At 38.3% G+C, this 26,379-nt stretch overlaps 1 protein-coding gene across 1 annotated transcript in view; it reads right to left on the reverse strand.

Annotated features, from left to right (window-relative positions):
* The window catches only part of LOC311613058 (complement receptor type 1-like), a gene marked incomplete at both ends in the record, with an annotated part of 86,288 nt that overhangs the window by 38,928 nt on the left and 20,981 nt on the right, over positions 1-26,379 (reverse strand). Inside the window, 6 exons of the mRNA XM_084866531.1 lie at positions 3,284-3,469; positions 6,987-7,184; positions 7,973-8,058; positions 9,967-10,069; positions 10,966-11,157; positions 23,304-23,486. Of these exons, the coding sequence (XP_084722657.1) occupies positions 3,284-3,469; positions 6,987-7,184; positions 7,973-8,058; positions 9,967-10,069; positions 10,966-11,157; positions 23,304-23,486 (948 nt within the window). The remainder of the gene's footprint in view (positions 1-3,283; positions 3,470-6,986; positions 7,185-7,972; positions 8,059-9,966; positions 10,070-10,965; positions 11,158-23,303; positions 23,487-26,379) is intronic.

Here is a 26,379-nt window from a genome sequence, read left to right on the forward strand (position 1 = left end):
TCAGCCCCAATTGCGAGAGGGCAGGGGCCAGGAACAAGGGACCCCAGTAGTGCATAATTGGGGCAGGAGAGGGATGTGGTAGGGACCATGGATGTCTGGCCCATCTTGCTCAGTCCTGATAGGCCAGACTCCAGCACTAGGCTAACCTACCAGTCAAAGGTCTGCCTTCTGGTGGTCAGTGCATGTCATAGCGAGCAGTTGAGCAACCTTAGCATATCATTAGCATATTATGCTCTGATTGGGTGAACAGATGACTGGACAACCAGACACTTAGCATATTAGGCTTTTATTATATAGGATCAAAGAAATGCAAATTCAGACATAACATCATTTTTTACTCTTCACCTTATTAAGTTCTTAACAATGTAAGAAGAAAGAAGAGTTACTGAACCTGGTCGACGTTTAGTTGTTTTAGTAGTTTTGGTTGGAACAGTTCTGGTTGGCTTGTGACCTAAAGAAATAAATTTGATTATATTCTCCAGCTTTATTTATACAACATCAGGGATTTAATTTGACTTTTGATTTTTTAAAAGAGATTATTTCTCTAAATGAAAAATACACATCCTTTCCTATCTTTACAATTTTAATTCTGTAAAGTTACTGAAATACATATAGATTTAAGTACATATGAATTTTGCATAAGAATACTCACTATAGCTTTGTATTTTAGAATAAACATCCTAGAAATTAACTAATAAAAATCACAAAAATAATATATTCAAAATAAACATATGTATCTTTAAAAAATTACCATCAATTAGAATCAGACCATAGAATTCTTATCCTTTTGCTTAGTATTTTTTCATTTTAGAACAATTATCCTCAATCTACCTTATCATTATTATATGTTGCTATTGATCCTTTTTATATAGTTTTCTCCAATTATATAAAATGGTAGTCCCGTGAGGAATTTTTATTTTTAAGAAAAGATCCCTGTAGTTTATGTTCCTTATAACCATTTTTTCACAATCTTCACTTCTTTGAAACACTAAACCGTATTACTGTTTTATAAATCCTTTCTGAAATACTTATGGCCAAGTCTTTTAAAAGAGCATATCAACAAACACAGTATCCCACAGTGCATATCCTGACTAGGACCATGTGAGCAAACAGGGATAGGCTGTTGAGTATAAAATTCACATGCAACCTTAATGTATCAGTCCACCAAAAAATGATCTTTTCCCCCTCAAAATCATCAAGTAAGTTTCTCAAGGAAACTACCAGTTTCCAGGTACAGAAGGATTCTAAAAAGACCTTCTAATTGTTAACATTCATAATTCCCCACAATCTTTTGAGAAGATTAGGACAACAGGAAATATACAAACACATTAGAAGCCAGTAATTGAAATTTTCTCCAGTTCAACACCCTCATGTTTAATAGGAAACTAAGCCCACAGAAATGATGTTATTGGAATAAGTCGAGCCACATTAGGACATCGTGTGAGGACTTCCCAGGCTAAAGCTCCTCCCAGTACAGTCTTCTGCATTTGTTTACATGGGGTACATTACAAGACTCCCACTGATGCCTGGAAACCTGGGTACTACTGACCCCTATATATGTTACATGTATATCTATCATAAAGTTTAATTTATAAATTAGGCAAGGTAAGAGACTAACAACAACTCCTAATAACATGGAATAAGCATAACAATATCCTATAATAAAAACGGGAATGTGTCCTCTTTCTCTGAAAATATGTTATTGCTCTGCATTATCCCTTCTTCTAGTGATGATGTGAGATGATGCAGTGCCTACGTGATGAGAAAAAGTGAGGTGAAGACACTGAACCAAGGGATGATTTTCTTGGCCGGGGTGAGAAATATTGGGACAGTGTGATATTTCGCCATGCTATTCAGGATGGCACCTAATATAAAAGTTATGAATTACTTTTTCCTGGATTTCCCACTTAATCTTTTCAGGCCACGGTTGTGGGTACCTGAAACCACAGAAAGTGAAGCCGTGGATAAGTGGTGACTACCAAGTTTCACTTGTCTCACGTTTCTGCTGAAAATGAAGAGAAGCCAGAGACAGCAGCACTGACATCAGGAAGACAATTTGTTCCCTCATAGCAAAATCATCTCCTAAGTGTTCAGGAGAGCCAGCAGTCTATACAAGAAGTCCCCCATTTCACTTCATTACTTAAGGACTTCTTCTGCCTTTCCATTGCTAGGCAATTTGCCTCTATTGCCAAATAAAATTGCCCAGCAAAGAGAAAAAGAATAATTCTAGGAGGCAGTAAGAGGTAGGGTGGTTGTTCTAGAGACAGCAGAAGTTTCCCAGTTCATCAAAGGAATGAAACCGGGAGCAGTCTGGGAAATACATCATCATCCTCGGTCACAAAGACACCTTGTGAAGGTGCCAACAGGTCGTTTTAAGAATAATAAAATGGCTAAGTTGATGACACAGGAAACATACGTATTAAGAACAAAAGCCTCGGACCTTCCTTTTCACTAACATTAATTGGAATGATGCTGTAAGTCAGAAATACGTTTCCTTTAAGAGCTTCCTATATGCCAGGCCTTGTGCTAGCTGCTTAAAATATGTTCCATTTTAACTCTACCATCGACCAGTGAGGAGCACATTCAATTATCTAAAATGTAAGTAACACTTTCAAGGTTTACATAACATGTCCAAGCTGGTTGTGATGTTGCAGACTGTAGCAGATAGTGGGAGGATCATGAAGTATAGCACCTAGAATGGCTGTGAATATGTTTTTCCTCCTTTCATTACTAAAAATGATGAATGAGTATAAATCACCAGAAAAGGATTGCCCCCCCCCCCAAAAAAAATTGCCAGGTATTAAATAATATAAGCAGAAAGTTCTTAAACCTGAGGAACTGGATCTTGTGCTGGAAGCTTTGGTAGTTGTCCCTACAAAAAAAAAATAACAACAAAGAGATGAATCAGTTTGAAATTATTACATTTTGAAATTCATATGAATTATGCCTGTAGATGCTTTTTAGTTAAAGGATTGCCAAAAAAAAATAAATAAATGCCAGGTATTAAATAATATAAGCAGAAAGTTCTTAAACCTGAGGTACTGGTAGTTGTGGTGGAAGCTTTGGTAGTTGCCCCTACAGAAAAAATAACAACAATGAGATGAATCACTTCGAAATTAAGACTCTATGATAACATACATTTGTTGTCATACTTCTTTCATGAAAATGAATGTTAGACAGAGTTAATTCAAAAAACTGTTTCTTTTCAATAATTCCATATCATTGCTATTGAATGGCAAAGGAATAAAATCTAAACAAAAAGACAAAAAGACCCCCTTTGTACCTTGAACAATACATTTTGGGATCTCTGGCTTCCAAGTGTTGTCAGCTCCACAGACAATAGTGTCGCTGCCTTCTAGCTGAAATCCCGCATTGCATTCGAATTTAACCTCTGCTTTGTATAGAAATTTTCTTCCAAATCCGGACACCACTCTTCCATTCTGGACTACTGGAAAGTTACATTTGACCACTGGTAAGTGAAGGAAGTTCAGAATTAATGGGAAGTGTTTCAACAGCGGAAAGAAAAACTAGTGCAAATTACTAACTTCCCCTGGGAACAAACAGGCAAGCAATGGAAGGCACAATGCTAATTTAAAAGTACTTTATTTGTGTATTAAATAAATGTTTAAATTTATTTTTTTTACAAAGAGAACACGGGAGAGAGACATAGAAACATTCCTGAGGGTGAAACATTGATTAGCGGACTCTTGCACACCCCCTACTGGGGATCAAGCTCAAAACCCAGCCATGTACCCATGAATGGAACCATGACCTCCTGATTCATAAGTCAACGCTCAGCCACTGAGCCACACAGCAAGGCCTATTTGTGCATTTTAATTCCAGGTAAACAGATACAGAGACATCTAACAGCCCTTTCTTACCTAGAACAGACTGTCATTATAGATGATTGTGTTCCTATATGTTTTTCCATTACTGACAAGTTTTGAAAAGGTCTGATTACCACATACAATTTTCAGGTAAATTCAAAAGCAAGTTTTGATGCTCTTTAAAAAAAAGATCAATTTTTACCCCCAAAATTTCAGGCTGACACTGACTTAGTATCCTGATCTAGGAAGGCAGGAAAGGCTCTTGTATGAAGGTAATGCTTGAGCTCAAAGGTAAAAAGTTGAAAAGAACATAGGCATGCAAACTTATGCAGAGAAAAAGTTATCATGTATCAACAACATGGAGGAACTGGAATGTGCAAGAAATAGAAAGGCCAGTGAACTTGAGATCGTATTTTCCAAATATTTTGGACTGAAACTCAGAGATCAAACCCCACATTTTACATTGTAATCTCACAGGCTGTGATCAAGTTAAAACTTCATAGTTTCATCCATCAGCTGCCTCTTGCACACCCCCTACTGGAGACCTGCCAGCAATGAAGATACATGCCTTTGACCAGAATAAAACCCATAATCTTTCAGTCCACAGGCTAAAGCTCCATCCATTGAGCCAAACCAGTTTCGGCAATATACATCCCTATCTCATTTCTATCTCAGTGAGAAATAAAGTGGAATGTTAGCTGTGTGATTCTTGTAGGTCCCTTTTATCAGGTTGAGTGAGGTTCCTTCTATTCCTAGTTGACTCAGTGTTCTGTCAAATGCCTTTTTTGGCATCTATTAAGATGGCCATGTGTTTTTCCTTCTTTATTGTCTCTCCATGTGGTAAATTACACTGATTAATTTTTTCAATTTGAAACAACTTTGCCCGCATGGAATAAATCCTATTTGATTATGATATAGTGTTCTTATTTTTATAATATGACAGGATTTTACTTGCAAATATTTTAGTCATTTTCTTATAGTAGGCAGCTAGAAACACATGAGCCAGGAAGGCAGTTAAGGGTGGAGGGGATACAGTGAGAGGTGACAAACCAAAAATAGACACTGGAGGCATCAGGCCCTTCTGTGAGGAGAGAACATGTAGAGCCGCTCAAGGATGTGGTGTAAGCGGTGGCATACACCTGCGGGAAGAAGCCTTACAGTTTGAAGATTCTTTTTCTTGAGTCTTGAGGAAGGAGGTGACTTGCTCCTTGCTAGGGGCATTCCAGCCTAGGGGTATAAATCCTCTGAACTCCCAAATATCAGGGCACTCGGTTTGGTATCAGCCCGCTCAGGTTCTGAGTGTCAGTGGATATTGTTTTTCATTTTCCTACAATTTGTATGCCTATTTCTATGTGTGTCTGGTTTTGGTATCATGGATGAGGTGAGAAGTAGTCCCTGCTGTTGTATTTTCTTGGAGAGTTTGTGTAGAGCTGCTATTGTTCATACTGAAATGTCGCTACAATCCCTAGTGATGGCTGGGGCCTGCACTTCTCTTTGTGGGATTTAAGTGTCGTATTTCTTGGCATAAAGTTGTACATGTTATTTGCTTATTGTCACTTAAATGTATGCAGGCTCTTTAGTGATGTTCTCTTAAAAAACTTATTTTTTTAAAATCTTCACCAGAGGATATTTTTTTACTTGCTATTTAGAGAGAGTGAAAGGGAAGGAGTAGGGGGAAGAGAGAGTTAGAGAAACATCGATGGGTCAATGATGCATCTTTTGGTTGCCTTCAGCAGGTAGGAGATCAAGTCTGCAAGCAAAGTACATGCCTTGGATCAGGAATTGAACCAGAGACCCCTCAGCACTTGGGTTGATGCTCTAACCACCAAACCAAAGCAGCCACACACTTTTTTCATTCTTGATGTTGGTCATTTGTGTCTTCCAGTTTGGTGTTTTTTTTTTTTGACAGATTTGCTATAGCTTTATTCATTTTATGGATCCTCCCCAAGAAGGATCTGGTTTCAATAATTCTGGTTTCAATAATTCTATATTTTTTCAATTTTATTGATTTCTATCTTTATTATTTCTTTCTGTTTTCTTGTTCTGTATCCAACTTGCTCTTCCTTTTTAATTCCTTAAAGTGAAAGCTTAGATTCTTGAGCTGAAACTTTTCTCTTGTTCCAATATATGTATTTGCTATGAATATTCTTCTAAGCAATGCTTTAGCTGTATTTCACAAATTTTGATATTTCAATATATTGTATTTTCATTAAATTCAAAACACATTCTAATTTCCCTTGTGACTCCTTGTTTTATCCATGATTAGTTAGAAATATCTTCATAATTTTTAAATATTTAGGGATTTTACAGTTATCTTTACTTCTATTTCTATATTCATCCCATTGTAAAGATACTGTACTGTAAATAATTTCAATTTTTGAAATTAAAAAAACTTTTGAAACATATTGCCTAGTATATGGTACTAAAAAACTGTGTGTAAAAAGAAGACATATTACAGTTTTTCAGTGGTTAATTTTGATCAAGTGTCAAATACCTCAGAGTCTGTCCTGCTTTATGTCATGCTCTAATGCCTTAGATCTTGTTTTTTAAGTAGAGGTAAACCTCTGAGATAGTTCAGGTTTGTTTCAGACTATAGCAGTAGGTGAGCATGGAAGTAAAGCAGGTTATGGTTTTTTTTGCTGGTAACGGTATTCAATTTGTAAGTAATATATATGTGTGTGTGTGTGTGTGTGTGTGTGTGAAGTGGAATAAAGCAAAGCACAATTTAAAAAGATATGCCTGCATGTTTTGCCTGGACTTTATCAATATTACTGGTTACAGGGTTAGTCTTTTATAATTTATTCTACCATTTAATTGAGTGAACTGCCATACTTGTTGTATTATTGGATAAAACTTTCTTAAAACTAGTGTTTTCTGATGCTTTCAAGCCAAAAAATGTAACTCACGCATATACATAGCTATTAACAATGTACAAACAGGAATGCCAATGACATGAGGGAGAAGAGTGGGAAACTAGACTAGTAGAGTTGTTTTTTTATTATTCTATTTGGCACATAAAATTAGATTAGAAACAAATTTAACAGTGGGAACAAGCACATATGGCTGGGGGTTTTGTTTTGTTTTGACTTGTTGGCCAAAGTATTTAAAAGTTTCCCCAATATTTATAGTGGAGAGGGAGAGCAATGGAAGTGTTATTACCTTTACACTCAGGAGGCTCACCACTCCATTTGTCACGTCCAACACAGGTAAGCTGTCTCTCTCCAACAAGCGAATACTCATCTGGTCCACCGGAAGGACTACAACTGTAAATTACTATTTCATGGTATTCAAATGCAACCTTGTGGCTACCAGTGAAATCTCCATTTGGTATTTTTGCAGGTGGTTTACACAAAATCCCTTAAAAAGAAAAAAAAAAAAAGAGAGAACAGAAAGGCAAAATAAATAGAAAAGATTAGGATAGCATTATGCCCTCAAGAAGTTCATTAACATATGATTTCAAATCTAATAGCAAATTCAATATCTATTGGAGACATGTTTCCATTAAAAAATGTTATTATCCCAATTCAATCCATCAATAGAGAAATAAAATTTTAGGAGAAAACCCATTTTTTTAAAGTCCCCATAGAAGATAACTGTATGAAAGACTTGTGTGTATCTATAAGGCCATGCTGCTTTTTCTAATTATGGCAATTTAATGAGAAAATATGATTTAGGAAAACTCAGTGCTAGTTGAGAAATGCTACATCCTTTTCTGAATCAGTGGTTCTCAGGTATACCACGATTTTGTCTTTTCTCATGTCATCCTTAGAGTGTCCAGTGAAAATTTCCAATGCCTTCAGACTCATAATGCCACAGGAAGAATCTGGAGGGCTTCCTATAAGGCAGATACTGAAGAGATTGGAAAAAATGTAAAGCAATGACACTCTTCCCTTTGTTTTGGAAATGTTTGATCTTACAAAAAAATGTTGCATTTGTTAACATGTATTGAGCTTATTGTTCTTAAACATGAAATAACAAGTAACTATTTAAAAAACTTCTCTACTTTAATCTCAATATAAGGAATATCAATAGCACTAACCTACATGCATAAAATCCTTGTGAGGTCTTAAATATAAAGCATACAGGAGTCCTCAGGCCATAAAGTTTGAGAGCTGCTGTCAATTCTAAAGAGAGAATGTACTTACTTTCACAAGTTGGTAGATTATCACTCCAATCCACGGTATTTCCAGAGAGTTCACAGTATAGAATTTTTGGTCCGAGTAAATAATAACTATGTGAGGAAAGAAATGATTATTGTTTCTTTATCAGTTAACAAGAACACATAATATCGAAGAAGCTTTTCTATGGTTGTTTTCTGTACTACCGTAATTGCAGGGAGAAGTTTCTGAAGTGACAGGGATTGAATGTGTTAACTAAATCTGCAATGTAAGGAAATGGAGAGATTCTTCATAAGAACACACATTAGCTTAGAGCAGTGTCTAAATAAACCTGTCATGCCTGACCGCTGTAGCAAGAAATAAACATTTCTATGCAACAGGCATTTCTTCAGTAACGCTTGCAGACTTCAATGTCCTACTCACAGCTTCTACATTGACAATAAGTAAGGCTGAAAATAGAGGACTTTCAAAACAGGATCAACTAGATCTCACAGAAAGAACAAAATACACATACTCCTAAGTGCACATGGGACACCTTCATGGATAGACCATACTTTAAGCCACAAGTTAATATGAACTAATCAACAGGTTTTAAAAAGACAGATATCATACAACTAGAGGCCCAGTGTACGAAATTCATGCAGGAGGGTGGGGCAGAGGATGTGGTTGTGTCCCTCAGCCCAGCCTGCCCCCTCTCCAACCTGGGACGCCTCGAGGGATATCCGACTGCCTATTTAGGCCAGGCAGTGGGAAATCCCTCCCAACTGCTCACCTGTCCCCCTTCCTGATTGCCCCTAACAAATTCTGCCTGCCAGCCTGATCATCCCCTAACCACTCCCATGCTAGCCTGATTGATGTCTAACTGCTCCCCTGCCAAACTGTTTGCCCCCATCTTCCCCCCTCTGCTGGCCTCATCACCCCTATCTGCCCTCCCCTGCGGGGTTGATCATCCCCAACTGCCCTCCCTTGCAGGTCTGGTCCCTCTGAACTGCCCTCCCTTGCAGGCCTGGTGCTTCCCAAATGCCCTTCCCTGCTGGCCATCTTGTGGTGGCCATCTTGTGTCCACATAGGGGCAGGATCTTTGACCACAAGGGGTCAGCTGTCTTGTGTGTTAGAGTGGTGCTCAACCTACATATTGCTCTTTTATTGGAAAGGATGTATCTTCTCTGACCACAACGGGATAAAGTTGTGAAACAAAACCTTGACAGACTAATGTTTTCCTGAAGGAGCAGGTTTCCTGACTAGCCATGTGCTCCCCAGAAAAAAGGACCAGGTTCTGGGGCATGCAGTCTGAACCACCAGCAGCAGCAGGGACAGATGAAGGCAAACATTTCTGCCCTCCTTGTTTAATGGGTTCTCTTACAGCTTTGAGGAGGAAGATGTAAGTTATTCTGAAGGAAGTTACATGGGCTATAGATAAAGGGGCAGAAGTAGGGTAAGTAGGGCTAGTCCTGGGATAGGTGCATAGATGGTAGGAAGAAGTGTTTGCTGCTTTTGAATGGTTTATTGGCAACAATCGGAATGGTTGCTGTGTAAGTGGGATGCAGTGAAATCTGGTGGACAGCTAGCCCTTGCTGAATAGGAGCCATAAGAGCTCTTCTATTCACATGATTCTGAAGTAGCTCAGGAAGTTCATTCAAAGTTTCAACACTCATTTTATTAGTTCCTGCCATTTCTCCTGCTAACTGATGAACTCCCTGTCTCTCTTTCTACCCTGCAGCCTACCCTATAGTTTAATGAAGAACCATGTCACCAGGATTACTACAGTTTTAATGACTATGATAGGCTTACGGCTATCATACGATACAATTTTGCTTTCTTTCAAGGTACATTTCTTTCTATTCACTGCACATGTTTTCAGTCTCCATCAAAAGCCCAAGGGTTGGTTGGCTGTAAGTACAGCTTGTTCCACATACAGCAAGATGAAATCAACAGAATGGAAATGCTTGAGAAGAAGAGAACCAGACCAAAAATGGGACCAGCAATGTTGACCTTCTTCTTCCAAGGAGCAGCTTACTTACCCATCATGACATGTGAAGTGAGCTTGTGAGCCAAACTCCATAGTTCCATTTGCGTAGATTACTTCACCATTTGCAGGTTCTCCTATCTGCTGACATGTCTTTCCTAAAAGGAAAATTTTCAAATTTGTTGTTTTATACCAATGCCAAAACAGATTTGAATCGAAATAAAAAATTTACACTGTGCTATTAGATCAATGGAAATATTTTTTCTTATTTATCTTTAGTATATTTTATTTTATTTTTGGGTTGACATTGATTTATAAGCTCTTGTAGGTGTCAAATATTCAGGTTAATGTTACACTAGAGGTCCAGTGCATGAAAACCGTGCATAGGTAGGGTCCCTCACAGCTGGCAGGGTGTGGTGGTTGATGGCAGGGGGTGGAGGGACGTTAAGACAGAGGGGGGCCTCTTTCCCCCCGTCTGGCTGCCCTGTTGCCAACACCCGCCATGTTCCACACCTCTCCCTTGTGGTCAGCACACATATAACACCTGGTCAGTCGAATTCCCACCAGGAGGGACAATTTGCATATTAGCCTTTTATTATATAGGATGATCTGTGTATCACACCGTGTGCCCAGCACACAAAGTCAAACCATCTCCCATTACATATATGTGGTCACTTTACCCTTCCTCCCCCAGACCCTCCAATTCTTCCCTCTGATAACCACCAAACTATGGTCTGTGTCTACAAGAATTCAGTTTTATATCTCACATATCAGTGAAATCATAGGTACTTAGTTTTTCTGACTTATTTTCTTAGCTTAATATTCTCGAGTTCCATCCTTGTTGCCACAAATGGCCAAACTTAAGATTCACATGGACCCAGAGCATTGATGGCCAAGTTGAAAGTTCCCTGGAGATTTTCAAAGCCTGAAAAAAGTGCATTGTTACCTAAAATGTACATCCACATGAGGAAGCCATCGTGGTAATAATGGAATATGCAGTCTACAAAGTGTGAAAATCTTCAGAGCTATAAAGATGAAAATGTGGTGTACTTACTTGTGCAAGCCTCCTGGAGAGCAGGTGCCCATGTGCCATCAGCCTGACACTCAGCTTGGACAGGAAGAGCAGGAACAATACGCTTGTATCCTGGGCGACACTCATATTCTATTTTGTGCCCAGCTCTATAAGGGGGTTTAGGAACACCTTTTATTTTCATCGATTGGTATCTTGGTGACTCATCACAGGCACCTGGGCATGAGAGAATAAGAACATGAAACTAAAGTATTTTCTTTTCCACCAGCCATGGAGTATGGCCTGACAGCAGGCAGGTTGTAGAAAATACATGGAAGGCCCTTGCTGAGATTTTAACTGATTGTGCCTGGCTTTTACCAGATGATGAGCTATGCTTGCTTTTAACCACATCCTATTAACGTTTGGTTTCTTTGGAAATAATCTGAATATTTTTTCAACAGTAAATTGAAGACATAGCAGCAATAGTTTAGGTTTTAAATATATTTATAGAGATATGTCCTTCCCATTTTTTTGGTAAGTTTATTTCACACTCAACTCCCTCCCTAAGAAGGCTCCTATAGTATATAGCCCTGGTTCAGAGTACTCCCCCATGGTTTTAAACACAAACTGATGATAACTTGTTACTTCGGGCTCAGTCTCCTCCCAGGAGGCAAAGTTCCTAGAGGTCAGGGATCATATGTCTTCTGTTCCTACTACACCCTGTGCCCAGTGTGTGCTCAAGAAATGCTATGGTATGTGCTGACTTATCAAATAAGGATTGCGGGTTTTAGAGATCAAAATAAATATGGACTAAATATTTTAAAATAGATGACTGTGTGTGATATATTTGACATCAGTGAACTTAGTAAATGAAAGTCAATGAAATGTCAAAATGTAACTTTCACGTTATTTAAAGTTTAATATATTCTACCTTTGTTAATCAATGGATCATGCTTGGCCTCAGAAGTTCTCTGAGGAAGCTGTTTAAACTGTGTTACAATATTGCTATGCAATTAGAATTTTTTTTTTTTTTTTATGGATATTGGTAGTTTTTTTTTCTTCATAGAATAGTACCTTTTTCACTTTGGCCATTCCTCTTCTTTTACATTGTCAGTGGGCTTGACAAACTAACAAAGCTGATGGAATTAATATGTAAGGTAATGTGATGAAGACACATCAAGTAAAGTCCTGAAGGACTAAAACCATACAGAGGTCTCTTCTGTAAGATTTAGGAAATAAGAAAGGAGCTAGATCTATGCTGATCCCCAAGGAACCTCTTATGCCCTGAATTGGTGTTATGGCAGACTGATGTGAAACTTTAAAAGTATATATTTGTACTTCTATCAAATCACAAACATTATGTGACTGTTTTTAAATCCAAAGAGGCAATGTTGGTTAATAACATTATATAAATTTCAGGTGTACAAAGTTGTAACAGGCGATCTGGAGACTACCTGTGAAGTTTAGTCTCTTTCCCTCACCTCCCTTCACCCCCTCACCTCCCTTCAACCTCCTCACCACTTCCCTTCGCACAACCACCATCTTGTTCTCTGTAACTGTGAGTTGTGTTGGTTCCTTTTTTTTTCATTTGTTGTTTTTTGTTTTATATCCCACACGTGTGTAATCATAGTTTTTGCTATTTTCCTGATGAAAGCCGCTATAGCTAATAAACTTCCGTCTTATGACTGCTTTCGTTCTATCCCTTACCTTTTGCAAGGTTTTGGTTTTCTTTTCATTTTCCTCAAGGTTGTTTTTGTTTTTCTGTTGAACTTGAATGTTTACTGGCCAGGTAGCTCCAACTGAATATTTTTATACTTCGTTTTTCTGGAACTCAGTATTTAGAAAAGAATAGTGGTACCATGGCAACCAGAGGCACTTCTGTTATATACCAGTTACCCAACCCCTCTTTTTAATTCGCCTCCAGGGCTGACACCCTTGCCCTTCCCCTACCTGAGCATGTGGGTAGCAGGAGCTCTAGGGCCAGCAAAAGCACCCCAAGGAAGCCCCGCGAAGAGGGACTCTCCATTCGGCGGGAAGATGCCCTGCGTGGTTGAGAAGACATCTTCATTTCCCCACCTCAGAGGGAAACCCCAGGGACTGTGAGTAACTTGCCTTTTTGAGGGCAGCTATGGGATGCAACAATCCCCCAAAGGTGTCACGTGCATGTGGGCGTGGCCGGAGCTTTTCCAGTGGAGGGGGGAGGAGCCAATGATCATCTGTGGGGCGGAGCCTCCGCCCCTGGCTGTGCTTTAGCCCTGGAGGGAATGGAGCAAAGCCTGGTCCCCATCTCACCTCCCACCAGCCTCCTGCATGCTGAACTGGCAATAGTTCCCACCTGTGGCAATAAAGGCCGAGGTTTTCCTAATAAGCCCGCAACGCAAATCTGAACACAATTGTGGTGAAATAACGTGTTAAGCCTCAAGCCCAGTCATTCTTCACATGAGATGTTGGCCCAGGCCTCATTAGTTTGGGAGGAGCAGGGGAGGTGGGGGGCAGAGAGACGGGGGAAGACTTCTGTGTCCATGTATTGGGGAGCTTAATAGTGTTCCTTGTCCTAGCTGGTTTGGCTCAGTGGATAGAGCGTGGGTCTGCGGATTGAGGGGACCCAGGTTTGATTCTGGTGAGGGGCACATGCCCAAGTTGAGGGGTTGATCCCCAGTGGGGGAAATGCAGGAGGCGGCCAATCAATGGTTCCCTCTCATCATTGATGTTTTGATTTCTTCCTCTCTGAAATATATATGTTTTCCTTTGGGGGAAAAAGCTGTATTTTGGGTTTATTCTCTTGAGACAGCTTCTCCCCACATTCTGATCAGTTCCACCCAAGGAGCCTGCACAGAGCGATGCTTAGCTGCCACCCTTACAGGTTCTGCCTTAGCTCCCCCAGCGCTGGGACCTCGCATTGCTTTCTGCTGCTTGTTTCAAACTCCTCACTGTGTGTTCTGAGGACCCACGGCATTGGGGGCTGGTCTCCTGAGGCTGCGGTAACAAATCACAGCAGGCTGGGAGGCTCAGTGTCTTCCGGCCTCTAGAAACAATGCTACAGCATGGGTAGCTAGTAAATAATAGAAATGCAGTCCTCACAGTTCAGTAGGCTGGGAAGCCCAAGATCCAGGCCCTGGCATTGTGGGCATCTAGTGAGAGCCAGCTTTGTGGTTCATGGGCAGTGCCTTCTAGTGGTAAGTTCACATGGCAGAGGGCTGAGGGCCTTTCCTGGGATTCTTTCATAGGGACACTAATCCCATTCTTGTGCTCTCTTACCTAGTAACTTCTCAATGGCACCAACCCCTAATGCCATCACCTTAGAGGTTAGGATTTTTAATATATATATATATATATATATATATATATATATATATATATATGATTTTTTACAAAGATGAAGGGAGAGAGATAGAGAGTTAGAAACATCAATGAGAGAGAAACATAAATCAGCTGCCTCCTGCACACTCCCTACTGGGTATGTGTCCACAACCAAGGTACAAGCCCTTGACCGGAATAGAACCTGGGACTGTTGAGTCAAAGGCCACTGAAGCCAAATTGGTTAGAGCAGAGGTTAGGATTTAACACAGGAATTTGGAGGAACACAAACATTCACACAGTGTCTCAAAACAATATATATTTATTCTTTTGTTCTGGAGGTCTTAAGTCAGAAATCAGGTTCACTGGGTGGAAGTGAAGGTGTGGGCTGGACCACCCTCACCAGGGGGCTGGGAGAGAAGCAGTTCCCTTGCCTTTTCCAGCTTCTGGAGCTGCATTCTTTGCCTTTTGGCTCCTGCCTCCATCCTCCATCCAGCAGCATTTTGCTTGAGAGGTCACACTGCCTGGTGCTGTAGTCACATCTCCCTCTGCCTTCCTCTTAGAAGGAGACTGTGATTACATTTAGGGCCCCATCTGGACAAGCCAGGGTAATCTCCCCACCCAAGTTCTCATCGGAGAAAACCCTTTGCCATGCAGGTAACATCACAGGTCCCAGGAATAGCATGGCTGTAATCTGCGATCTGTGAGCCAATGACTCAAGCTACCAGAAACAGCAGACCTACTGAATCAGAATCTGCATTTTATCAAGACCACCTTCTGATTCACCTACACACTAAAATGTGAGAAGCAGGTTCTGTGGGATCCAAAGAGGCTCTCATAATTGAGACCCATGTCATTTGCAACTTGAAGGAATATTTTCCTAGGAGCCTTTTCAGGTGACGATAAGATGTTCAATGACCAATCATTTTTCCAAATATCGTAAATAAAAGTGCTCAACGTGAGTAGATTACAGAGTTGAATCCACATGTCCTAATCTAAATTCCAGGAGAGCAGAGCTGTAGCTTGTTACTTGTTTTTGATTTTCAGTATAGGCTTTCTAGTGCAACATACAATTTTTTTTTAAAGGTATATAAAATAACCACATGTGGCTCCTCCTGCTAACATGGGTGTTTACTACCCCTATGCAGGTTCAGGAATCAGGGTGGGTAACTTTCTCAATGTGATCTGTTCTTATTTCACTTTATTTTCTCTGGTATGTAAATGAGAGGGAAGGAAAACAGTTTACAGACAACAAATCTGGTATTCCTAAGAGACAAAGTTTAGCCTTTTATTATCATGTTAATTTCAAAGAGGAAACCAGATGAGTTTGTTAATACCACATTCAAAGTGACATCACCTAGGACCTCTGGTAAGGAAAGCAGTGACAAACCTCTGAATAAGGACAATTTGAAAGGCTACAGAAAGGACTGTTGAATGTTCTAAGGTTCCATAAGAGGACAGCAGTGCCATGATTTTTGAAAACCACAGCTTCATTTCAAACTTTCATGGATGAGACTGGAGAAGGAGAAAGCCATGTATCTTAGAACAAAAGTGGGCCCACTCACGCAAATTTGCATGCTTTCAGGAATAATTCTCTTGAGTACTGGTATACAAATTCTTAAAGTATGTTAAAAAGTTCATTCTGAGTTACAACATTAGCTGGGTCAGACATTAGTAAATTTTAGAAAACTAGAGTGGCTTGCTTTCCTTAAACCTAGAATGTCCTTTAACAATGCAAATTCCTCACCTTGAAATCGCTCCCTATATAGTTTATATCAATATAGATACTTAAAAAATACCTTCAAGTTAGAGTTAAATAAATGTTGGCCAAATGCTTTATTTATAGTCAAGCTTGTGCCTGCCAGCACAGCCAAGGGCTCAGTGAGCCTGAGGGGAGCAGGGTGTGACAAAGGATGAAAGAGAAGACAGACAAAGAGAGTATAGCTGGGGCTCAGTGGATCTCCTGTGCCTGGATGAGGCCACAGAGAAGGATCCAGCCAGCAAGTGAGGCTTTATTTTATAGTCAGAGCAAAACAAGGTAGTGAGTGGTCAATATAGCCACAAGGTTCCTGTGAGTTTCACTTGTTTTGGCACCACTTGCTGCACCTCCCACAGCCCATTAGTTACCCCCCGTGACACTTTAACTCCTTTCTGGAGCCTGTACACAGGATGAAGAATCTTTAAAAAACAAACCAATCACCTAAAACAGGAGAAACATTTGCTCATAAAAGTGAAGGTGCTTATTCATATTTCAAGGACACACTCGCAGCAATGGCAGTGTTAGGCCACCCACAGGTTGAGAACCGCTGCTGTAGAGCCTAAGACCTTCGAAAAACACAGATATTTTCGTTACGATTCATTACCAGTAGCAAAATGAGAGTTATGAAGTAGCAACAAAAATAATTTTATGCTTGGGGGTCACCATCACATGAGGAAATGTATTAATGGGTCACGGCATTAGGAAGGTTGAGAACCACTGCTTTTAAAACAAGGCAGCACGCAGCCAAAACAGGTTTGGCTCAGTGGATGGAGCATTGGCCTGTGGACTGAAAGGTCCCAGGTTTAAATCCGGTCAAAGGCATGTACCTTGGTTGCAGGATCATCCCCAATAGAGGGTGTGCACGAGGCAGCTGATCAATGATTCTCTCTCATCATGTTTCTAACTCTATCCCTCTCTCTTTCTCTCTGTAAAAAAATCAATAAAACAAACAAACAAAACAAACAAGGCAGCACGCAATACAGATGCAAGCAAAAGCTGTACAAGTACATCAAAATGAGAAGCAACAACAGGTTCAAGAAACATGTCTTATTCGTGTCTTTTCCTGACGTGAAGAAATTTATACAAACAGGTGCCAATCATAGCAACAGCAAGAACTGCAAGAAACCAGAAAACAAATGACATGTAACTAAAAACTAATGGCAAGTTTCAAAATCCAGCAGAAGAAATTCATGTTGGTTGCACTCCAGTGGGCAGAAATATTACTTTATTTAAGCCCATATTCATTCATATTCTCTCTGGACTCTTCACTGTCTAATTGCAATTCCTGAGTGATACAAGTCTGCAGTAAGGCAGAGAATCGTCCTTTCTGATTTTAGAATATGACTCTAAGCATATTTGGGATATTTAGGGTTTGTTACTACAGGGGCATGTAGAATACAAAAGAATATACAATACCAGCACAGGGTAGAATCATATGAAAGGTCAGGCATTTCTAGACTGGTTTACTCAATTTCAATCTATGAAAACTATAGACACTAAAGCATCATTGAAAACACACTTGTTCACATTAACATTTTGATTTAAGTGGCAACCAAATTCGGGACATTTACTTACAGTCAGAACAATCACAGCAACGAGCCCTCCATCTGAGAAAAAACAAAGCCAGTTTGAAGGTAATTGAGCACATAGTTGACACATTTTAATTTTGATGAGATCATCTGTAAATTACAGCAAAGACAATGTTCATCGATCTAGTTTAGTGTGACAGATAATGTATCCAGCTGATTTTGATCACAGAGCCCTTCTTATCTGATCTCAAGTTTAGGGTCCAATTTATGGGAACTCTTAATAGGCCCTCACTTGTCATTGCTTAGTGTTGTAGTAACCCCTCTAGGTTATAAAAATTGGAATAACCATAAATATTAGGAGAAAGTATTATAAAAATTCGAATTTACTAGGTTAGAGGAAAATCATTTTAAGAAGATATTACCCTTCTTAAAATATTTTTTATTGATTTCAGAGAGGAAGGGAGAGAAAGAAAGAGTTAGAAACATCAATGATGAGAATCATTGATTGGCTGCCCCTTCATATCCCCCACTGGGGGTGTAGCCTGTAATCTGGGCATGTGCCCTGATCAAGAATTGAACCTGGGATCCTTCAGTCAGCAGGCCAATGCTCTGTCAGCTGAGCCAAACCAGCCAGGGCTCATTGGTTTATTCAGTATTCAGTCTATCATTCTTATTATTTTGTTAGGAATTTCATTTACATTGTTCCCCAAAAGTGAGTCTGTGGGATAGGTCATTAATGAATTCCTATTATTTAATTATATAGTCCTATATTACAGTCTTCACAAGCCCCCACCCCTAAGTTAAGACACAACTTAATTACTAAGAACATTCTAAGAATCCAAATGAAACTCCAGGGCACATCGATCAATTATGTGTAGAAAATTGGAATGTGAATTCTTGACAGTGCGGAGAGCAATAAGCAATACTATAAGATCTTAAATCTTAGAAATGCTGTTCAGCATCTCTGCTTCCACACTGCCATTATTTTCATTAAATGTTTATATGTCAAGGCATACAATGTCATGTTTACCTCTTCTCTTTTTACTTCATAAGAAGTTGTGAAGTGATTAAGGAATGAAAATGCCTTTGGATTTATTGGCACAGTGACAGTTTGACCGCAGAGCTCAGAGGGAAAGGTTAACAGCCTAAGGTGCATTTTATAAAAAGACAAGCCTTACTAAACCAGTCTAATGTAAAGAAAAGTAATACATACTTTTCTTCATTCTATTATCAAAAATCCTTATATTTCATGTAACTGCCACAACCATATGAGATCCTTTCCTTTAACATATATTGTATGAACTATGTGAGCATACATAAAGTGTGATATACACCAGCCTGTTGTGAAAACTCTATCCTATACTTATAGTATGTTAAGGCTTGTGTATACAAGGTATGTGAAGATAGAACATTTATTTACAAATTGCCATTACAAAATAATATCATGACATGGAAAGCAAGTTAGGTTTTAGAAAATTTAACCTACAAATAAGCACAGCAATTGAGAGAGTACCCTTATCCCACTAGGAATTTGATTCGAGGGACCTCTTAAAAGCTGTATTATTTTGGAAGGTGGGTGGGAGGGGGTCGAGGGGAAGGTTAATTTGGGGTGGGGGGGAGGTGACATGTAACACTTTAAACAATAAGGAAAACACTGTATTTTCTCCATGTGTCTACACATACTACTGCTTCCATTTGTCATGGTATCTGCTCTATTGAAATTATAAACGTCAGTTATCACATGACAGGTTGTTTCTTCTCAAACCATAATGGAAATATAATATTTCTAAGGAGAACTCTAAGGTCTCATAATGGAGGATTATTAATAACCAAAATAATACCTAATTTATTGCCTTTAACTGGTATTTCTTCACGGGGAGTTGTATGTGCTAGGAAAAAAAGGAAAAATATTTTAAAAGAAGTAAAAAAATGGTAAATCAAAGAAGACTCTTAAATTCACAGGTTTGGATATTTTGCCTTTGTTCAGAATCTCTTATCATTTTATTAAAGTAGTTTCATAAAGTATTATAAATTTATATTCAGTCATCAGCATTCTTCTTCTTCTCCAATAACATTTCCTGTGACAATATTCTCTGGTAGAGAATGCAAATTTGTCATTAGTGTGTTGTCAGTATTAGCCTATGGATTCAAGGTGATTCTACTTACAATTAAAAGATACAGGAAAGCTTAATAAATAATTTAGAGGTTATTCTGTAATTCAGAGAAACTGCAACATGATAAGCCCATTTATGAAATACCGCTAGCTAACATCATACTCGATGGTGAAAGTCTGAAAGTTTTCTCCTTAAGATCAGGAACAAGGCAGGCTGCTCCTGTCTGACATTTCTACTTAACATAATATCAAAACTTTAATCAGAGCAATGAGGCAAGAAAGGAAAGCATCCTTATCTTACATCATATGAAAATGTATTCAAAGTGGATCAAAGAACTAAATATAAGAGCTAAACTATAAAACTCGTTAAAAAACACAAGCAAAATGACATGTATTGGTAAAGAGGTGGACAAATTGGAACCTTCGTGGGTCTCTGGTGGGAATGTAAAGTGGTGCCGCTGCTGTGGAAGACAGTATGGCTGCTCCTCAAAAAGTAAACATATTGCCAAAACCGGTTTGGCTCAGTGGATAGAGTGTGGGCCTGTGGTTCGATTCTGGTCAAGGGCATGTACCTTGATTGTGGGCACATCCCTGGTAGGGGGTGTGCAGGAGGCATCTGGTCGATGTTTCTTTCTCGTCAATGTTTCTAACTATCTAACTCTCTCTGTAAAAGATGAATTATATATATAGCTACATAACCTATACACTCCCCAAATTGAAAACAGGCCTCAAGCAGTTACTCAAATGCCAATTATTAGAGAAGCATATTCACATCAGCCAAAGTTGGAAACAACCCAAGTGAATGGATAATGTATATATATATATATATATATATATATATATATATATATATAGTAATTACAGACAATGGGACAGGACTCAGTCATAAAAAGGGAATAAAGTTCTCATACATGCTACAAAGTAGATGAAACTTGAAACTGTTTTGCTAAGTGAAAGAAGCCAGAACACATTTTACTAAGTGAAATAATCCAGAAGTGATTCCATTCCTATGAGGTACCTACAATACCTAATGGAGGAAAACTTCAATACATCCAACTACCTGATAATATAAAACTTCTGCACATATAAATGACCACTGATAAGATAATAGTTAAATAAATATGGTATATATTAAACTCATCATTAAAAGCATAGGAATACATCCAAATACAACCCCAAATGACAGTAAATTATAATGTGAGAGTTTCTTTCAAAAAAATGAATAGCATGATTCCCATTCTGTTTAAAAACAAATACACACTAAAGTAAGTATATCTTTGCAAATAAGGATAGCAATGTACATAAAGGGATTTAAAAGAAGTCTATTAAACAATTAAGTGATCAAATCAGGAAATGAAGAAACAGGAGACTAATCTTTTACTCTGTATACATTTTTGTAATATTTGAAATTTTACAAATTTATATTTATATGCTACTTATATAATTAAAAGTTATAAAAGGTAATCTATATCTAACCATATAAAATCTTAAAAGAAATCTGATTAGCAAAAATAAGACAAAGGAGAAAAAAACTAGAAAATGGTCACTTCATGTTTAAAAGGGTGTTAATTTGCAATGAGTTCTGACAAATCAACAAAGAAATTTTAGAAACCTAATAGAAAAATGAGCAAAGAACATGATTAAGTCAATGTGGGCCAAATAAAGTTCAGCTTTATTTATAACTAGAGGCCCGGAGTATGAAATTTGTGCATTGGGGCGGAAGGCATCCCTTAGCCCCAATTGAGAGAGGGCACGGGCCAGGTCAAGGGAACCCACCAGTGCATAATTGGGGCAGGGGAGGGACATGGGATGTTGGCCAGCTGGGGAGGGACCATGGGAGGGTTCCAGGGCTTGTCTGGCCCGTCTTGCTCAGTCCTGATAGGCCAGACTGCAGCAGTAGGCTAACTTACCAGTTAACAGTCTGCCTTCTGGTGGTCAGTGCATGTCATAGCGAGCAGTTGAGCAACCTTAGCATATTATTAGCATATTATGCTCTGATTGGTTGAACAGATGACTGGACAACCAGACACTTAGCATATTAGGCTTTTATTACATAGGATCAAAGAAATGCAAATTAAGACATAACATTATTTTCTACTTTTCACCTTATTAAGTTCTTAACTATGTAAGTAGAATAAAGAGTTACTGAACCTGGTTGATGTTTAGTTGGAACAGTTAGGGCTGCATTGAGACCTAGAAAAATAAATTTGATTACATTCACCAGCTTTATTTATACAAAATCAGGGATTTAATTTGATTTTTGATTTTTTAAAAGAGATTATTTCTCTAAATGAAAAATACACGTACTTTCCTATCTTTAAAATTTTACTTCTGGGAAGTTACTGAAATATATATAATAGATTTAAGTACATATGAATTTTGCATAAGAATACTCAGTATAGCTTTGTATTTTAGAATGGACATCCTAGAAATTAACTAATAAAAATCACAAAAATAAATCCAAGAATATTGTACCCAGCAAGGCTATCAATCAAAATTGAAAGTGAAATCAGGAGCTTCACAGACAAAAACAGACTAAGGGAATTTATCACTACCAAACCAGCAATGCAAGAAATGCTAAAGGGTCTACTGTAAAAATTAAGAAATAGGAAGCAAAGAAGGAACTCAGGGGTATAGAATAAAAATGGCATCAAATAAGTACTTATCAGTAATAACTTTAAATGTAAATGGTTTAAATGCTCCAATCAAAAGACATAGGGTAACAGATTGGTTAAGAAAACAAGACCCATATATCTGTTGTCTACAAGAAACCCACTTCAGAAAAAAAGACGCACACAGACTGAGGGTGAAGTGATGGATAAAGGTTTTCCAGGTGAATTGAAATGAAAAAAAAGCTGGGGTACATGGGGTATCTGACAAATTAGATCTCAGAGTGAAGGACATAACAAGAGATAATGAAGGCCACTTCATAATACTAAAGGGAGCAATCCAACAAAAAGAAATAACCCTGGTAAATATATATGCACCCAACTTGGGACACCCAAATACATAAAAACACTGCTGGAGGACATTAAGGGAGAGATTAATAGCAATACAATCATAGTAGGAAATTTTAATACACCACTGTCACCTTTGGACAAATCATCTAAACAAAAAATCAGCAAATAAATATCAATCCTAAATGACTCACTAGACCAGATGGAATTAATTGACATCTTCAGAACATTCCACCCCAAAGCCAAAGAATATACATTCTTCTCAAGTGCACATGGGTCATTTTCAAAGATAGACCACATGTTGGGACATAGAAAAAGTCTCTTCAAGTTCAAGAAGATAGAAATCATATCAAGCATCTTCTCAGATCATAGTGGCATAAAACTGGAAATTAACTACAATAAAAATAATCCAAAGAAATCAAACACATGGAGACTAAACAGCATGCTATTAAAGAAGGACTGGGTTACCAGAGAAATCAAGGAAGAAATTAAAAACATCCTGGAAACAAATGACAATGAAAACACAACAATCCAAAATCTATGGGACACAGCAAAAGCAGTTTTGAGAGGGAAGTTCATATCTCTACAAGCTTATTGCAAAAATCAAGAAAAAATGATAACAAATTATCTAATTCAAAAAAATGTTTCTTTTCAATTATTCCATATCTTTGCTATTTAATGGCAAAGAAATAAAATCTAAAAAAAAGACAAAAAGACCCCCTTTGTACCTTTAATACATTTTGGGATTTCTGGCTTCCAAGTGTCGTCAGCTCCACACACAATAATGTTGCTGCCTTTTAGCTGAAATCCTGCATCGCATTCGAATGTAACCTCTGCTTTGTATAGAAATTTTGTTCCAAATCCGGACACCATTTTTCCATCCTGGACTACTGGAAAGTTACATTTGACCACTGGAAGTGAAGAAAGTCCAGAATTAATGGGAAGTGTTTCAACAGTGGAAAGAAAAATTAGTGCAAATTAGTAACTTCCCCTGGGAACAAACATGCAAGCAATGGAAGGCAGAATGCTAATTTAAAAAGTACTTTATTTGTGTAATAAATAAATGTTTAAATTTACTTTATCTTATTTTATTTTTTTACAGAGAGAACACGGGGGAGAGACATAGAAACATTCCTTAGGGTGAAACATTGATCAGCTGCTTCTTGCACACCCCCTACTGGGGATCAAGCTCAAAAGCCAGGCATGCACCCAGGAATGGAATTATGACCTCCTGATTCATAAGTCAAAGCTCAGCCACCGAACCACACATCAAGGCCTATTTGTGCATTTTAATTTAAGATAAATAGAGAGACATAGGTGATTGTGTTCCTATATGTTTTTCCATTACTGACAAGTTTTGAAAAGGTCTGATTACCACATACAATTTTCAGGTAAATTCAGAGCAAGTTTGATGCTCTTTAAAAAAAAAAGATTAAAACATTTTTTTCTAAATTTCAGGCTGACACTGACTTAGTTCCCTGATCTTCTAGAAAGACAGGAAAGGCTCTTGTATGAAGGTAATGCTTGAGCTCAAATGTAAAAAGCTGAAAAGAAGCTAGTCATGCAAACATATGCAGAGAGAAAGTTATCAGGTTTCAACAACATGCAAGAACTGGTATGGGGGAGAAATGAAAAGGCCAGTGAACTTGAGGTCGTGTTTTCTAAATATTTTGGACTGAAACTCAGAGATCAAACCCCACATTTTATATTGTAATCTCACAGGCTGAGATCAAGTTAAAACTTCATAGTTTCATCCATCAGCTTCCTCTTGCACACCCCCTACTGGAGACCTGCCTGCAACCAGGGTATATGCCCTTGAGCAGAATCGAACCAGGACCTTTCAGTGCGCAGGCCAAAGCTCCATCCATTGAGCCAAAAAAGTTTCGACAATATACATCCCTATCTCATTTCTATCTCAGTGAGAAATAAAGTGGAATGTTAGCTGTGTGATTCTTGTAGGTCCCTTTTATCAGGTTGAGTGAGGTTCCTTCTATTCCTAGTTGACTCAGTGTTCTGTCAAATGCCTTTTTTTGCATCTATTAAGATGGCCATGTGTTTTTCCTTCTTTATCGTCTCTCCATGTGGTAAATTACACTGATTAATTTTTTCAATTTGAAAACTCTTTGCCTTCATGGAATAAATCCTATTTGGTTATGATATAGTATTCTTATTTTTATAATATGACAGGATTTTACTTGCAAATATTTTAATCATTTTCTTAGAGTAGGCAGCTAGAAATACATTAGCCAGGAAGGCAGTTGGGGTTGGAGGGGATACAGTGAGAGGTGACAAACCAAAAATAGACACTGGAGGCATCAGGCCCTTCTGTGAGGAGAGAACATTTAGAGCCGCTCCAGGCTGTGGTGTAACCGGTGGCATACACCTGCGTGAAGGATCCTTACAGTTTGAAGATATATTTCCTGGAGTCAGAGAAAGGAGGTGACTTATGCCTTGCTAGGGGCATTCCAGCCTAGGGGTATAAATCCTCTGAACTCCCAAATATCAGGGCACTCGGTTTGGTGTTTGACCGCTCAGGTTCTGAGTGTCCTCCTTTCTCTGCCAATGAATTCTCCCTTGGTTTTGCTGCTATTTGTTGTCTCTTGTTTGAATTCATTCCTCAAGCAAGACAAGAACTGAGGGCACAGAGTGCTACCTCTGGCCAGAGGCTATCTCAGGGCAGAGATGTCCTTGACCAATGCTGACAGTTTTGGTTCTATGTTCACAGTGAATTTTTTTTCCTTTCATTTTCCTATAATATGTATGCCTATTTCTATGTTGTGTCTGGTTTTGGTATCAGGGATGAGGTTGAAGTAGTCCCTCCCGTTGTATTTACTTGGAGAGTTTGTTTAGAGCTGCTATTGTTAATACTGAAATGTTGGTACAATCCCCAATGATGATGGCTGGGGCCTGCACTTTTCTTTGTGGGATTTAAGTGTCAGATTTCTTGGTATAAAGCTGTACATGTTATTTTCTTATTGTCATTTAAATGTATGCAGGCCATTTAGTGATGTTCTCTTAAAAAACTTATTTTTTTAAAATCTTCACCAGAGGATATTTTTTTAATTGCTATTTAGAGAGAGTGAAAGGGAAGGAGGAGGGGGAAGAGAGAGTTAGAGAAACATCGATGGGACAATGATGCATCTATTGGTTGCCTTCAGCAGGTAGGAGAACAAGTCTGCAAGCAAAGTACATGCCTTGGATCAGGAATTGAACCAGAGACCCTTCAGCACTTGGGTTGATGCTCTAACCACTAAACCAAAGCAGCCACACACTTTTTTCATTCTTGATGTTGGTTATTTGTGTCTTCTAGTTTTTTACAGATTTGCTATAGCTTTATTCATTTTATGGATCCTCCCCAAGAACCACATGTAGGTTTTAATAATTCTATATTTTTTCAATTTTATTGATTTCTATCTTTATTATTTCTTTCCGTTTTCTTGTTCTGTATCCAACTTGCTCTTCCTTTTTTAATTCCTTAAAGTGAAAGCTTAGATTCTTGAGCTGAAACTTTTCTCTTGTTCCAATATATGTATTTGCTATGAATATTCTTCTAAGCAATGCTTTAGCTGTATTTCACAAATTTTGATATTTCAATATTTTGTATTTTCATTAAATTCAAAACACATTCTAATTTCCCTTGTGACTCCTTCTTTTATTCATGATTAGTAGGAAATGTCTTCATAATTTTTAAATATTTAGGGATTTTACAGATATCTTTACTTCTATTTCTATATTCATTCCATTGTAAAGATACTGTACTGTAAATAATTTCAATTTTGAAATGAAAAAAACTTTTGAAACATA

This window comes from Pipistrellus hanaki, assembly GCF_964339955.1.
Source record: "Pipistrellus hanaki genome assembly, chromosome: 18".
NCBI lineage: Eukaryota > Metazoa > Chordata > Mammalia > Chiroptera > Vespertilionidae > Pipistrellus > Pipistrellus hanaki.